General features: G+C 33.6%; 1 protein-coding gene across 5 annotated transcripts in view; it reads right to left on the bottom strand.

Moving 5' to 3' along the window:
* Window positions 1-481: 481 nt before the first annotated feature.
* The window catches only part of LOC149802222 (uncharacterized), an 85,939-nt gene continuing 70,550 nt past the window's right edge, over window positions 482-15,870 (bottom strand). For all 5 annotated transcript variants that reach the window (XM_089956641.1, XM_089956643.1, XM_089956644.1 and 2 more), the window contains 2 exons: window positions 14,107-14,226; window positions 482-6,876 (listed from right to left, as the gene is read on the bottom strand). In XM_089956641.1, coding sequence (XP_089812767.1) covers window positions 14,110-14,226 — 117 coding nt within the window. In that variant the 3' untranslated portion in view covers window positions 482-6,876; window positions 14,107-14,109. The remainder of the gene's footprint in view (window positions 6,877-14,106; window positions 14,227-15,870) is intronic.

Below are 15,870 nucleotides of genomic sequence, written 5' to 3'. Positions count from 1 at the left end.
TACTCATATCTCAGAAAAGGAAAATTCTCAAGATTAATACTCATATCTCAGACAAGGGAAATTCTATAGATTAATACTCATATCTCAGAAAAGGGTAATTCTCTAGATTAATACTTATATCTCAGAAACGGGTAATTCTCAAGATTAATACTCATATCTCAGAAAAGGGTAATTCTCTAGATTAATACTCATATCTCAGAAAAGGGTAATTCTCTAGATTAATATTTATATCTCAGAAAAGGGTAATTCTCAAGATTAATACTCGTATCTCAGAAAAGCATAATTCTCATGTTTAATACTCATATCTCAGAAAAGGGTAATTCTCTAGATTAATACTTATATCTCAGAAAAAGGAAATTCTCTAGATTAATACTGATATCTCGGAAAAGGGAAATTCTCTAGATTAATACTCATATCTCAGAAAAGAATAATAAAAGGTTGACAACAGAGAATATACCATTTAAAAAAAATGAAAACTTGATTGACCAAACCGGCACCTTTATTTTATCTAAAAACATCATTACAAGATTGTCTCCTGAATATGAAATATACAGGTTCCTAAAACCATGATGAATTAAACACAGGCAAAATTTAAAATTTGTGTTCCCTTCACAAAATTTCTGAGAAAAATATACATTCAGGTACTTTTCCCTTAAATCCTACAAACACTTCAAAGCATCCAATGATTTAAAAAATGTGTTTTATTAAAAAAGTGAATGGCACTCGTATCTATTACACCAGAATATTTATAGATGTGCTGGTATTTGACACAAGCATAATCATTATTACTTTTTAACAAGGCTATGTGAAGGAATAATTTTGCTGACATTTCAGATTTTGTTGTCAACCTATTTTTCTTCTCAAATAAAAGTTTATTAATGATTAATAAACAGTCATTTCGTATTGTAAATTTCAAAAAGATGCATAATATGAAATGTTCTGTATCAATGACCTCACTATATATTATAAAATAAATGACTCATTTACACTCATATTTAAAACATTCATGTCTGATGCAGTTGTATGACATGTGCTACTGTAAATACAGAAAAAACAACTACTAATGTTTGCAGTTCTGATGTTATTGCAAAGCTAAAGTATAATCACAATATTGCCATTTTTCTGTATGAGTCATTCTTTACAAAGTGTATTGAAGATATACCTGGCCAAATGCCAAGGCCATGTTTTCTGTACGAGTCCTTCTGTACAAAATGCACTGAAGACACACCTGGCCAAATGCCAAGGCCATGTTTTCTGTACGAGTCCTTCTGTACAAAATGCACTGAAGACACACCTGGTCAAATGCCAAGGCCATGTTTTCTGTACGAGTCCTTCTGTACAAAATGCACTGAAGACATACCTGGCCAAATGCCAAGGCCATGGCTATACCCTGCATAAAATTCCACTGATCACTGCCTGGACACTATTACTGTTGCTATTTATATATGACAAACATGTATCAAGTAAAATATACTAACACTAAAGATATAAGCTATTCTACATTAGTGCTCTGTACTGCAGTTCATTGGAAATGGACTTTCATACTCTGGGAGTGGAGTACATTTTTTAAATCTCAAATCTTTACAATATTGTTGATCTATTTTTTGGGCCAAGACTGACATCTTGCCAAGTATTATGGCAATTCATTCAAATGGTGATATGTAATAACAATACGTATATATGTAATGTTGTCAAAGAATTTGCTTCTTTCCAACTGATTACAATTGCAATACTTGTATCTGTGTTTGGATTTATCCCAAGTGTTATTTTTTTTTAGGATCTTCTCCAAAAAGTTATACTGATCCTATCAACACTAGCTATGGAATGGTAATGTGATGTATATAAAAACAATTTTTCAAATATTCATTCTGCTCGTGAAAACAACTGTTATTTGAACAGTGATTAAGAAAACATAATCAAGATGCCCAAGTAGGCATGATATTGCTTACCTGACATACATTGGTCTAAAAAGCAAACACAGTAGTTCTAAGGCAGGTAATTTGGATTGAAAAACCCATGTGAAGATAATTTCCATGATGTTTAACTGTATTTCTACTAGGCATGTAAGTTCAGCAGGAACAGATGCTGTACTGGAATCTTTCATATGAATGTGAAAGGTGTTTATGCTAGGATTCCACCTATCAAATTTGGTCTGATATAGTGAGAAAGTTGATCACAAATATTGCTTGGAAATATAATAACAGTCATTCTTTTGTAGGTTTTCCACCGGGTTACTGCTTGAAGCCATTCCATTGCTAACAGAAACACCCCAAACACAATTCAGGCACATTCCTGCCAAGTTTAATCAAAATTGCCTGTGCCATTCTGAAGAAGCTGAAAACGCATTCTAGCAGTACAGCTGCTAGGTTCTGGTAAAGCAAATCCTAAGAAATGTTCCCCTCTAGTTTTGATCAAAACTGGATCAGCCATTCTGGAGAATAAATTTAAAAAAAACAGGAGTTTCCACCTCACTGCTTTGGAAGCCACATTGTCATAAGTGGACCATACTAGCAAAATACTGGCAGAAGATGTCCTGTAAACAAATTGCCAACCAAGTTTAATCATAAATGGCTCAAGCGATTCTGGAAAAGATGAAAATAGGTTGAACACGTACTTACTATAAAAACACCATTGCTAAGGAGATACCCTAGATCAAATCATTAGGACATGCCATACAAATTGTTTCTACTAAGTTTTAAAAAAAAAATTAAGCTTGATCAAAACTTATGGTTCCTTGAAAGCCACAATGTTGCTAGGAAATCAATCCAAGATAAAATTTCGGTTAAGCAGTTCAAATGAAAAATTTCTACTAATTTAAAAAAAATATGGATCAGCTGTTTTGGATAAGTGGAACATAGGTTTTTCATATAGTTTCCTTGGAAGTCAAAATGTTGATAAGGGATCAATGGAAGATAAAAGTTGGTTAAGCTGGTCCTAAGAAACATTTCTAGCAAGTCTGATCAAAAATGACTCGGAAGTATTTCCCCCAGCAGTGACATGGCTTCAAGTAGCAACCCAGCTGGTCTGGAAGCCACATCAATTATAGTGAAGTCACCCAGGACTCACAATTTTGATACATCATGTTATCAGAAGCACTCAAAACTAGTTTGATAAAAACTGGTTCAACTGATCTGGAAGAAGCTGAAAATAGGTTTTCCATACAATTGCAATGGATACCATTCCAACGAGAAAAAACACTTAAATAACTTTTCAAAACTGCTTCCATTAAAACATAAATGGCATCAAGGGATGGCACTTTTAAAGTGGGGTACTCACCCATGGATGCAATTTAGAATTTACTTCTCATTTTAATATGAACTCTGTGAAATTAAAGTACCCTGGTATATAATTTTAAAAAATTGCCTTCCCTGGGTACCATGTATATTTAAATGGAACAGCCCTTAACATAATTTTTACCAAATTTAACAGAAGTATCATAGTAAAAAGGCCTTTCATGTATGTAGGAAAGATTCTCATCTGCCATCCAATATGGCCACCATACTAAAAATAGCAAAACCTTAAATGAATTCTTATCATACTTCACTCAATAAAGTATAACCAAACTTGATCAAAAGCATCCTGGCAGAATGGGATTTTATTGTACAACTGATGCAGATTTGCCATCCACTATGGCCACCACACTAAAAATAGCAAAACCTTAAATGAATTCTTATCATACTTCACTCTATGAAGTATAACCAAACTTGATCAAAAGCATCCTGGCAGAATGGGATTTTATTGTACAATTGATGCAGATCTGCCATCCAATATGGTCACCGGTGCTAAACACATAAAAACAAATTTGAAGAAAAAAATTACACAAAAGAATCTGACCCACTTCGACAGAGAAGATCCTGACATATAGACATTTTAAAACTAATGATGATGTGACATGAAATACAGATGAAGATACACAAAACAGAAACCTTTACATGATTGTTTGCACCACATACGCAATCAACACTGGAAGTAAGATCTACAAAAAGCATTCTTCTGACACATTTCTAGGTCATCTTCTCTTGCATTTAGTTATTAGGCAGATGCCATCCAGATTATCACTCTCAGGCCCAATATGGACCCCATGCTGATTACCAATTACCAATCTTCAAATTCTGGGTAATTCCCAGTGATACAAATTGTTGTCAGCTTAAAATGAGTTAAGATTTCATGTTTTCATTATGTATTGTTTAGAAAAATACCCACTATGGTGATGTAATTCCTTAATAAGAAAACTTACAAGTTATGACTTTAAGCAATCAAGTAGAAATGAGATTGAAAAATAACTTATAACAGATTTCAACAGCTAGGTAAAGTAGGTATAAATTCTTAGAACTTCATCTCTTCAGAATATTTTGATAAAGACAGAAAATTCTCTATCTTGCAGATAAATGGGAAGCTTTTATTTTAAACTGATAGATCAAGTGAAGTATTTATTTAATCTAAAATCAGTATCTGTGTTCCATTTCTAGTCATAAATACCAGGATTTCAAATCAAAATGATGTACAAGATGTGTAAAATGGTAAGTTTGTATTCTGCCAAAAACAGTGACAAGATATCTGCTGCCTGATAAATGTAAACAATAAAACAACTCACTTTCTGAATTCTTACTTTGCACATGTAACTCAGCCTTCATTTGAGACTATGCATTCCAAGTTTAACTAAATTTGGAAGAACTTCTCTTCCATTGAGAGTTTACATTAACATTCATATACTACCTGATTGCTGAGATTTTTCATAGGTCAACATTGGGAGACTTTGAAAAATGGATAGAAAACATGTAGGCTTAAATCTATATAACAGGAAAACTTTTTATTTTAAAACAACACCTCAGGATTTCCTGAAATCAAAGGTTTCATCAGAGATCAAATAAGACACCTTTCTGGTGAATTCCAGATATTATGACCATGTTCTAACCATTAATGCCTGCTTAATGTTTACCAAACTAAAATTAATCTGGGTCAACCAACAATAGGACAGATATTTAAAAATCTCAATTTGATTATGATGATTTGATATGTATAGAGAAGTTATGGCAAATATAGATAAGAATTAAATTGATTCAGTGTATATTTTAATACATATTTCTGACAATGAACAGATTACCTAATTAAAAATCAACTGTAGTCAGTGTTATAGATACATGAAGCACAATACATATGCACATACTCACTGGGTTGGGGAAATGACATGCTGTGCTTTTGAATTTTTTAACAGGTTTTCTGATTTGAATGATGATGATGATGATTCTATGTTTTATGATTTGAGTGAAACAGTGTTGATCCACAGAAATATACATTTAGACAAATATCATCAATTAACAGTCCCAAGAAAAGATTACATTCTATGCCTAAAAATGTACAGTCACACAAAAACCCATACATATCATTGTAAAACGATAGTACTCAATCATTATAACACTGCCAGTCAGGAGTCATGGAGTATACTGCCTTATAGTTAGATTGCTTAACAATTTATAACACTCAACTGGAGCCATGTAGAATACTGCCATATAGTTAGATTGCCTTACATAACATTGTCAATTGGAGCCATGGAGTACACTGCATTTGTAGTTTGACTGCCTTACAATTTATAACACTGTCAACTGGAGCCATGGAGTATACTGTCTTATACTTAAGATTACCTTGTAATTTATAACACTGTCAATTGGAGCCTTGGAGTATACTGCCTTATAGTTAGATTGCCTTACAATTTATAACACTGTCAATTTGAGCCTTGGAGTATATTGCCTAAAAATTTACAACAATGTCAATTGGATCCATGGAGAATACTACCATATAGTTAGATTGCCTTACAACTTAAACACTGTCAACTGGAGCCATGGAATATACTGCCTTGTAGCTAAATTGCCTTGCAATTTATAACACTGTCAATTGGAGCCTTTGAATATACTGTCTTATACTTAGATTGCCTTACAATTTAAAACACTGTCAATTGGAGCCATGAAGTATACTGTCTTGTAGTTAGATCACCTTGCAATTTATAACACTGTCATCTGTAGCCTTGGAGTATAATGTCTTATACTTAGATTGCCCTACAATTTATAACATTGTCAATTGGAGCCTTGGAGTATACTGCCTTATAATTAGATTGCCTTACAATTTATAACATTGTCAGTTGGAGCCAGGAAGTATAGTGCCTTATAGTTAGATTGCCTAACATTAAAGTATATGATACTGTTACTATTACATAATAAAACAGTATCCAAGACAACACCAACCTTATTAAAAGGAACTGTGTTATAATGAATGAGGACATGCTGTATATTACATAGGTAATTTTTGCTGACTGAAACCATTCCTGCATTACTTTTTGTGGACCATTCTTTTATTCCCATTAGCACTAACTAGCATGCAATCTACAGGTTTAACCAACATAAATAATTCAACAATCGTCTCCTTTTAATCACTGCCAAGCTACATCTGCACCACTTACATAATACTGCAAGTGACTTTAGAAGGCACTAACCCCAAATATGGTTGTATAACTTTGTGGTGGTGGTGGTGGTAGGGCAGCGAGGACTTTCACATGCTAAATAGGTATCACTGATTCACTAATGAAAAATGTAAATCCCCTTTAAAATGAAGGGTTCCATCAAATCTATCATATCTGTGAGGGAATGCCTAATGTTTCTCTATAGTATACACATAAAAAAATATTTCTCTAAAACTGCAGTTTAACTGCTCTTAGTGACAGCACATTTAGAACTGTCCTCTAAAATATGTATGAATTTAGATTCCAAAGAAAACATGGTCCACATGAAATCATATCAATTAGATTACACAGATCTGTTTCTTCTCTTCCCCACATCTACTACTTCTACTTGGCTGATGCTGCCTTATGTAACATCATTGCACCTGAAAAAGAATTGATCTGTCTGAAGTATCCTTCTGTACCAGCGTGTTTTGGCAAAAGCTTGTTCTTATAATCAGACAAAAATGTAATAACTTATGGAACCTTATTATCCAGCCATAAGCCAACATAGTGCTGCATTTTATAAACTTCAGCCCACTGAAAGTGTTTTCATGGCAACTTGCCATAGGATATGCATAAACCAAAATCAAAATTTAGACCTTAGACCATTTGACCCCCCCCCCCAATCAATGGATGACAAGTCCAAATGTTTGATGAAAAATGATGGCATTGGTGGAAACCAAATCATAAATTCAGTTTCAAATAAACAAAAAGCTGCCTCTACCAAAGTACAGTGCACAAACAAAGTTTGATAAAAACTAGGCATAGAAAACTTGATATAGCATGGTTGAAGTTGAACTCTGATAGGATGACTGATAAAAACTAGGTGTAGAAAACTTGATATAGCATGGCTGAAGTTGAACTCTGATAGGATGATTAATAAAAACTAGGTGTAGAAAACTTGATATAGCATGGATGAAGTTGAACTCTGATAGGATGATTAATAAAAACTAGGTGTAGAAAACTTGATATAGCATGGCTGAAGTTGAACTCTGATAGGATGATTAATAAAAACTAGGTGTAGAAAACTTGATGTAGCATGGCTGAAGTTGAACTCTGATAGGATGATTGATAAAAACTAGGTGTAGAAAACTTGATATAGCATGGCTGAAGTTGAACTCTGATAGGATGACTGATAAAAACTAGGTGTAGAAAACTTGATATAGCATGGCTGAAGTTGAACTCTGTTAGGATTGATATAAACTAGGTGTAGAAAACTTGATATAGCATGGTTGAAGTTGATTGGATGATTGATGATACTAATGATGCTTAAATCGGGTCATAAAAACGACAATATTCATGATTACTTAGATTTCAAGCATACTATCCTTCCGTAACAAAAATTAACAAGCATTAAGGTATCCTATCCATGTTCCAGGGACTTTCATGTATAGAATTAACTTTCACTGGGCATTACAAGTTGAGACATTCACACCCTGCTGTAGAATATGTTGCCACTGTAAAAGTGTACTGTATGTCTCAGTACACTGTTGGATGATCTTAAAATTCCCACATTGTCCTTATTTCTGCATTATGCTTTTCTTAATCAAGATGCCACATCATAACGCAAGAGGAAATGAATGTTCACAAAAAGTGAAAGTAAATCCCCTCTCACATGACATTCCTTCAGAAATTGATGGTAAAAGTAAAAATGATGGAGGCATCTATATTCATTGCCAGGCCAAAATGGCTGCTAGGAGACAAAACAATTGGCTTTAGATTTAATATATAGGAAGTCTGTATTTACAAAACATATAAATATGTGATGGCTCCCCATATGAAAGTGTCAAAGGGTGGATGGATGAATGAACAAATCGATAAAAACAAATGAATACTGAAATTGAAGAATTATGAATTGCAAGAAGTACTTGTGCACCACTAGCCCATTATGTACCAAATTCCAAGGAGATATTTTAAAAGGTCTTCAGGTTTTCCCCTGGAAACAAAAGTGTGAATGATATATGTATGGAAGAATAGAAAGCAGAAATGTTACCAATAATGACACTAAAGAATTAGGAATATCAACAGCATATAAAAATTACTAATCTAAATATATGTACCAAATTTCCAAGAGATATTTAAGTTTTTTTAAAAAGTTTTGCTATAGAAATAAAATCATGGGTCATGGTTGGATAAATAAATGAGTAAAATCATGAAAGATATTGCCAATGATGAACTGTGAATAGCCCAAGGCACAGCTGGATCAGTGGTCTAATTATATGTGTACCACATTTTATACAGATACTATGAACAGTCTGGAGTTTTGCCTTGGGAATGAAAGTGTAGAAGATGGCTGGCTGGCTGGATAGATAACCAAATAGACCATAACAAAAAGTATGAATAGCAAAAGCCTTGGAATTATCATGCTCCAACCACTGTAAAAAGACATTTCTAATGAATATGAATGAGATCAACAAGACAAATTACAGATTACTTCCCCTTACACACTGGCAGTGGTGACAGCATCAACATGGACATGAGGAAGCATTTAGTGTTTTTCTTTCTTCTTCAGTTTCAGGCTATAATCTATACGAGATATCAATAAGTCCTTTTCAAGACCTACAACTGAACAAACAGATTGGGACAGTTGCCACAATGCAATCCAAGTTGAATAATAAACATGTATCTATAATTTGCCTTATTTAATGTTTATATCTTTTTTTACTGGACATACATATCTATCTTGTATTATATATGACATTAAGATACAGGACGTATGTTATTGTAATGTTTATAAAATGCCAATTTGTCATCTTTTTAAAAAATAATTTTTTACACAAAAAAGCAGAAACTGCTCAACAATTCATGCCGAGTCCAGATATATAATGTAAAGTAGTTCTTGTCATGTCTGTGACTGGTGAGAAATACAGTACACTTTTAGTGGCAACAATGTTGTCATCAATATTAATATTATGCAACAGTATCATGAAAGTCTATATTTTATGTCTGTATTCAACTGCTTGGGAATAATATTTCCATATACATGAAGCTTTTATCTATAATTGCTTTGTTTTTCTCTCTTGCCTGTAACACTGACATTGGCAATATCAACATTAATACTGTCACAGTCATGCAAAATAAATGCAATCAGAATTCAGAATGAATGCTAATGAAATGCAGAAAGAACACAAAGTGAAAATGCAACAAGAGGCCAAAGTGAATCTGATATTGCTCACCTCATTCCATAACTTAACAGCTGAACATTTCACTAATCAGGCTTATAATAAGTACAGCCAAATCAGATGTAAGATCCCTAATCAAAGTGGATCTAAACATTATTGAATTCATCCACCACTAATCAGGCTTATAATAAGTACAGGCAAATCAGACGTAAGATCCCTAATCAAAGTGGATCTAAACATTATTGAATTCATCCATCACTAATCAGGCTTATAATAAGTACAGCCAAGTCAGATGTAAGATCCCTTATCATAGTGGATCTAAACATTCTTGAATTCATCCATCACTAATCAGGCTTATAAGTACAGCCAAATCAGATGTAAGATCCCTAATCAAAGTGGATCTAAACATTATTGAATTCATCCATCACTAATCAGGCTTGTAATAAGTACAGCCAAATCAGATGTAAGATCCCTAATCATAGTGGATCTAAACATTCTTGAATTCATCCATCACTAATCAGGCTTATAAGTACAGCCAAATCAGATGTAAGATCCCTAATCAAAGTGGATCTAAACATTATTGAATTCATCCATCACTAATCAGGCATATAATAAGTACAGCCAAATCAGATGTAAGATCCCTAATCATAGTGGATCTAAACATTCTTGAATTCATCCATCACTAATCAGGCTTATAAGTACAGCCAAATCAGATATAAGATCCCTAATCATAGTGGATCTAAACATTATTGAATTCATCCATCACTAATCAGGCTTATAATAAGTACAGCCAAATCAGATGTAAGATCCCTAATCAAAGTGGATCAAAACATTATTGAATTCATCCATCACTAATCAGGCTTATAATAAGTACAGGCAAATCAGATGTAAGATCCCTAATCATAGTGGATCTAAACATTATTGAATTCATCCATCACTAATCAGGCTTATAATAAGTACAGCCAAATCAGATGTAAGATCCCTAATCATAGTGGATCTAAACATTATTGAATTCATCCATCACTAATCAGGCTTGTAATAAGTACAGCCAAATCAGATGTAAGATCCCTAATCATAGTGGATCTAAACATTATTGAATTCATCCATCACTAATCTGGCTTATAAGTACAGCCAAATCAGATGTAAGATCCCTAATCAAAGTGGATCTAAACATTATTGAATTCATCCATCACTAATCAGGCTTATAATAAGTACAGCCAAATCAGATGTAAGATCCCTAATCATAGTGGATCTAAACATTCTTGAATTCATCCATCACTAATCAGGCTTATAAGTACAGCCAAATCAGATATAAGATCCCTAATCATAGTGGATCTAAACATTACTGAATTCATCCATCACTAATCAGGCTTATAATAAGTACAGCCAAATCAGATGTAAGATCCCTAATCAAAGTGGATCTAAACATTATTGAATTCATCCATCACTAATCAGGCTTATAATAAGTACAGCCAAATCAGATGTAAGATCCCTAATCAAAGTGGATCAAAACATTATTGAATTCATCCATCACTAATCAGGCTTATAATAAGTACAGGCAAATCAGATGTAAGATCCCTAATCATAGTGGATCTAAACATTATTGAATTCATCCATCACTAATCAGGCTTATAATAAGTACAGCCAAATCAGATGTAAGATCCCTAATCAAAGTGGATCTAAACATTATTGAATTCATCCATCACTAATCAGGCTTATAATAAGTACAGCCAAATCAGATGTAAGATCCCTAATCATAGTGGATCTAAACATTCTTGAATTCATCCATCACTAATCAGGCTTATAAGTACAGCCAAATCAGATGTAAGATCCCTAATCAAAGTGGATCTAAACATTATTGAATTCATCCATCACTAATCAGGCTTATAATAAGTACAGCCAAATCAGATGTAAGATCCCTAATCATAGTGGATCTAAACATTCTTGAATTCATCCATCACTAATCAGGCTTATAATAAGTACAGCCAAATCAGATGTAAGATCCCTAATCATAGTGGATCTAAACATTATTGAATTCATCCATCACTAATCAGGCTGATAATAAGTACAGGCAAATCAGATGTAAGATCCCTAATCATAGTGGATCTAAACATTCTTGAATTCATCCATCACTAATCAGGCTTATAAGTACAGCCAAATCAGATGTAAGATCCCTATTCATAGTGGATCTAAACATTATTGAATTCATCCATCACTAATCAGGCTTATAATAAGTACAGCCAAATCAGATGTAAGATCCCTAATCATAGTGGATCTAAACATTATTGAATTCATCCATCACTAATCAGGCTTATAAGTACAGGCAAATCAGATGTAAGATTCCTAATCAAAGTGGATCTAAACATTATTGAATTCATCCATCACTAATCAGGCTTATAATAAGTACAGCCAAATCAGATGTAAGATCCCTAATCAAAGTGGATCTAAACATTACTGAATTCATCCATCACTAATCAGGCTTATAATAAGTACAGCCAAATCAGATGTAAGATCCCTAATCAAAGTGGATCTAAACATTATTGAATTCATCCATCACTAATCAGGCTTATAATAAGTACAGCCAAATCAGATGTAAGATCCCTAATCATAGTGGATCTAAACATTACTGAATTAATCCATCACTAATCAGGCTTATAACAAGTACAGCCAAATCAGATGTAAGATCCCTAATCATAGTGGATCTAAACATTATTAAATACATCCATCACTAATCAGGCTTATAATAAGTACAGGCAAATCAGATGTAAGATCCCTAATCAAAGTGGATCTAAACATTATTGAATTCATCCATCACTAATCAGGCTTATAATAAGTACAGGCAAATCAGATGTAAGATCCCTAATCAAAGTGGATCTAAACATTATTGAATTCATCCATCACTAATGAGGCTTATAATAAGTACAGCCAAATCAGATGTAAGATCCCTAATCATAGTGGATCTAAACATTATTGAATTCATCCATCACTAATCAGGTTTATAATAAGTACAGCCAAATCAGATGTAAGATCCCTAATCATAGTGGATCTAAACATTATTGAATTCATCCATCACTAATCAGGCTTATAAGTACAGCCAAATCAGATGTAAGATCCCTAATCATAGTGGATCTAAACATTCTTGAATTCATCCATCACTAATGAGGCTTATAATAAGTACAGCCAAATCAGATGTAAGATCCCTAATCATAGTGGATCTAAACATTATTGAATTCATCCATCACTAATGAGGCTTATAATAAGTACAGGCAAATCAGATGTAAGATCCCTAATCAAAGTGGATCTAAACATTCTTGAATTCATCCATCACTAATCAGACTTATAAGTACAGCCAAATCAGATGTAAGATCCCTAATCATAGTGGATCTAAACATTATTGAATTCATCCATCACTAATCAGGTTTATAATAAGTACAGCCAAATCAGATGTAAGATCCCTAATCAAAGTGGATCTAAACATTCTTGAATTCATCCATCACTAATCAGGCTTATAAGTACAGCCAAATCAGATGTAAGATCCTTAATCAAAGTGGATCTAAACATTCTTGAATTCATCCAAGATCTTTAGAATATAAGCAGATATTCATCATATGATCAAAATCAGATCAAAAATCTGCCCTCTAGAATGGCAAAAAAAAAAATCTGATTAGAACTATGGCTTTCAAAGACGTAACAAGCAAGATTACATTATTAGTATGCATGGACCTCACTCATTATCAACCTCTTCTTTGATCTCTTGACATAAGCACATAGTCCTAGTTTGACAAAAACTGGGTTTTGAAATATGACCTCCAGGGTGAGATACATGGATCATGCTCATTATGGATCTCCTCCGAGATTTTGATGACATGCCAAGTTTATTTCACATCAAAATCAGAAATATGGACTCCAGAGCGCCAAAAGGCAATTGTGGATAGATGACAAAACAGACCACACAAGGCCATACCATAAGCTCTCATGGCTTTATGATCAGTTGAGCTAAACACAAGTCCCTCACAGGAACTGACACTCTCTTGTTTTAAGAGTTCAACCAAATATTTAAAATTTGCAGCTTAGGGTTTATATGAAAAAAAAATTTTTCATTCCTTACATGCTACGGAATTGTAAAGGCAGGCATAAACAGGAGGTCCAAGTGGACCAGATATTACTCACCTGAATAATCAAAAATTCATGTCACATAGTAAATGTCAATTCATTAGCACATGGAACTGTTGACGGAAAGGATAGCATACAGGCTACAATATATATTAATGTTGGCATCATTAATCCTCTGTCCTAAATAATATAAATACAGGATCACTTTCAGTGGAGACAAAGCAGTTGTTTAAGTATGTATGCAAAAATTTACAACACAGTCTTTAATTTCTGATATGCCTAAGAGTAAGTGGAGCATTGTCATTAGGTCATTTACATATACATGCATCCACTGAAATTTAATAATATCAAAACAACAATAAAACTGCACAGACTTACAATTTAATTAATGCTTTCAGCAGTGTTTTCTTCCTGTACCTTCTTTGGAGGCCGACCCCTACTCCTCCTTTTGTCTCCTCTTGAGGTGATCTTCACTTTGAACATTTTCTTATTTCTCTTCTGAAAATGAATGAAAGACTTGTAAAAAATAAAGAGTCCGTAAAACTCATTACTTTTATCTGAGGTGGTTTGATTCACTATTTACTTTTCTAGCTTCTTCAAAAATGGGATGAAAACAGACAGTAATGTCTAAATTTACAAGGGGCCCCGAGTGGCCGAGCGGTGTAAAGCGCTCTCCATTACGGATCACTGCCATCTCACCTCTGTCTGCATGGGTTCGAGTCTCGGATTCGGCTAATGCGGGTATGTGAGAAAGATTGCCAGTAGCTTCTCATGGGTCGGTGGTTCTTTCTGGGTTCTTCCTCCACTATTAATACTGGCCGCCATGCATAGCCTATAGTGTGATGAAAAATGGCATTAAACCCTAAAACAACAACTACTAAATTTACAAAGCTTAAAAACATCTACTCATTAGTTTTAAAAGAAAGCCTCAATGGTATTTATTTGAAACAGGCCAGTGAAACTGTTAAAAATAAATGCATATATTACACTTTAATTTCTAATCAATGATGCAATTCAATGGTTTCATATGCCCAGAGTTGCCAACTCTCAATTGTGAAAATCTGTAATAACCAGCTAAATATTTGTAGCTTTAAGCCAAAATCTGAAATTATGTTGATCAAAATGTCATTATCCAGTTCAAAAATTGTCAAACCAGCAGAATAATTTAGCATGTGATATTTTCTTTTCTGTGTTTGTTGATTTGGTAAGGGATGCTGCTTCCTAAAATGATTTAATGATTTGATGTGTACATTAAAACCTGTGAATAATGGCCACCTATTGGAAAAGTCAAAACCGGCCTTGGTATAAAGGTAACTTTTGTACACATGTTCACCTTTTCATATTGATTTTCGAACAAATACCATGCACGTATTATTATTATAACTGGGGACCCTTAGTGGCCACATGGTCTAAAGCACTCACCTTTACGGATCACTGCCATCTCACCTCTGTTTGTATGGGTTCGAGTCTCAGATTCGACCAATATGGGTATGTGAGAAAGCCTGCCAGTAGCTTCTCGTGGGTCGGTGGTTCTTTCCAGGGTTTTCCCGGGTTCTTCCTCCACCATTTATACTGGCTACCATGTATAGCCTATCTTGTGCTGAAAAATGGCGTTAAGCCCTACAACAATAACAACAATTATTATAATTATTATTATCATCATTATTATAATTATTATTATCGTCATTATCATTATTATTATTCACAGGATTGTTTTTTGTATTTAACAAGATCAAAAATACATCAATATGTTGTTCTCTCAAAAATTACAGTTCCACACAAGATTACGGTATCCTACTAATCTGAATTCCCTATAAATTCAATCATCACGTTAAGTTCAAATAATCAATTAGTTTGTTTCGTGTACCATGATAAAACACTAATACCACTACTTATTGACATAAAAAGAGTAAAACAGAGTACTGTCCCTTTGGACGGCCAACCTGCATAAATTAGGCTTGGAAACAGCTGTTCACACTTCAAAAACAATATCTGGAGTAGCCATGTTATGACACTATGGTTTTAAACTAATAACAGAAGGAAGCAAAACCACCAAGTTTAGTACCATCAACAAATAATTTAATTCTCTTGGTTACAAAGTGAAAATTTAAGAAGAACTTACAGCACTGTAAATTAAATTCC

The sequence above is a fragment of the Sinohyriopsis cumingii genome, chromosome 4 (assembly GCF_028554795.1).
Source record: "Sinohyriopsis cumingii isolate HCF-2022 chromosome 4, ASM2855479v2, whole genome shotgun sequence".
NCBI classification, from domain to species: domain Eukaryota; kingdom Metazoa; phylum Mollusca; class Bivalvia; order Unionida; family Unionidae; genus Sinohyriopsis; species Sinohyriopsis cumingii.
This window is presented reverse-complemented; position numbering and strand designations above follow the sequence as displayed.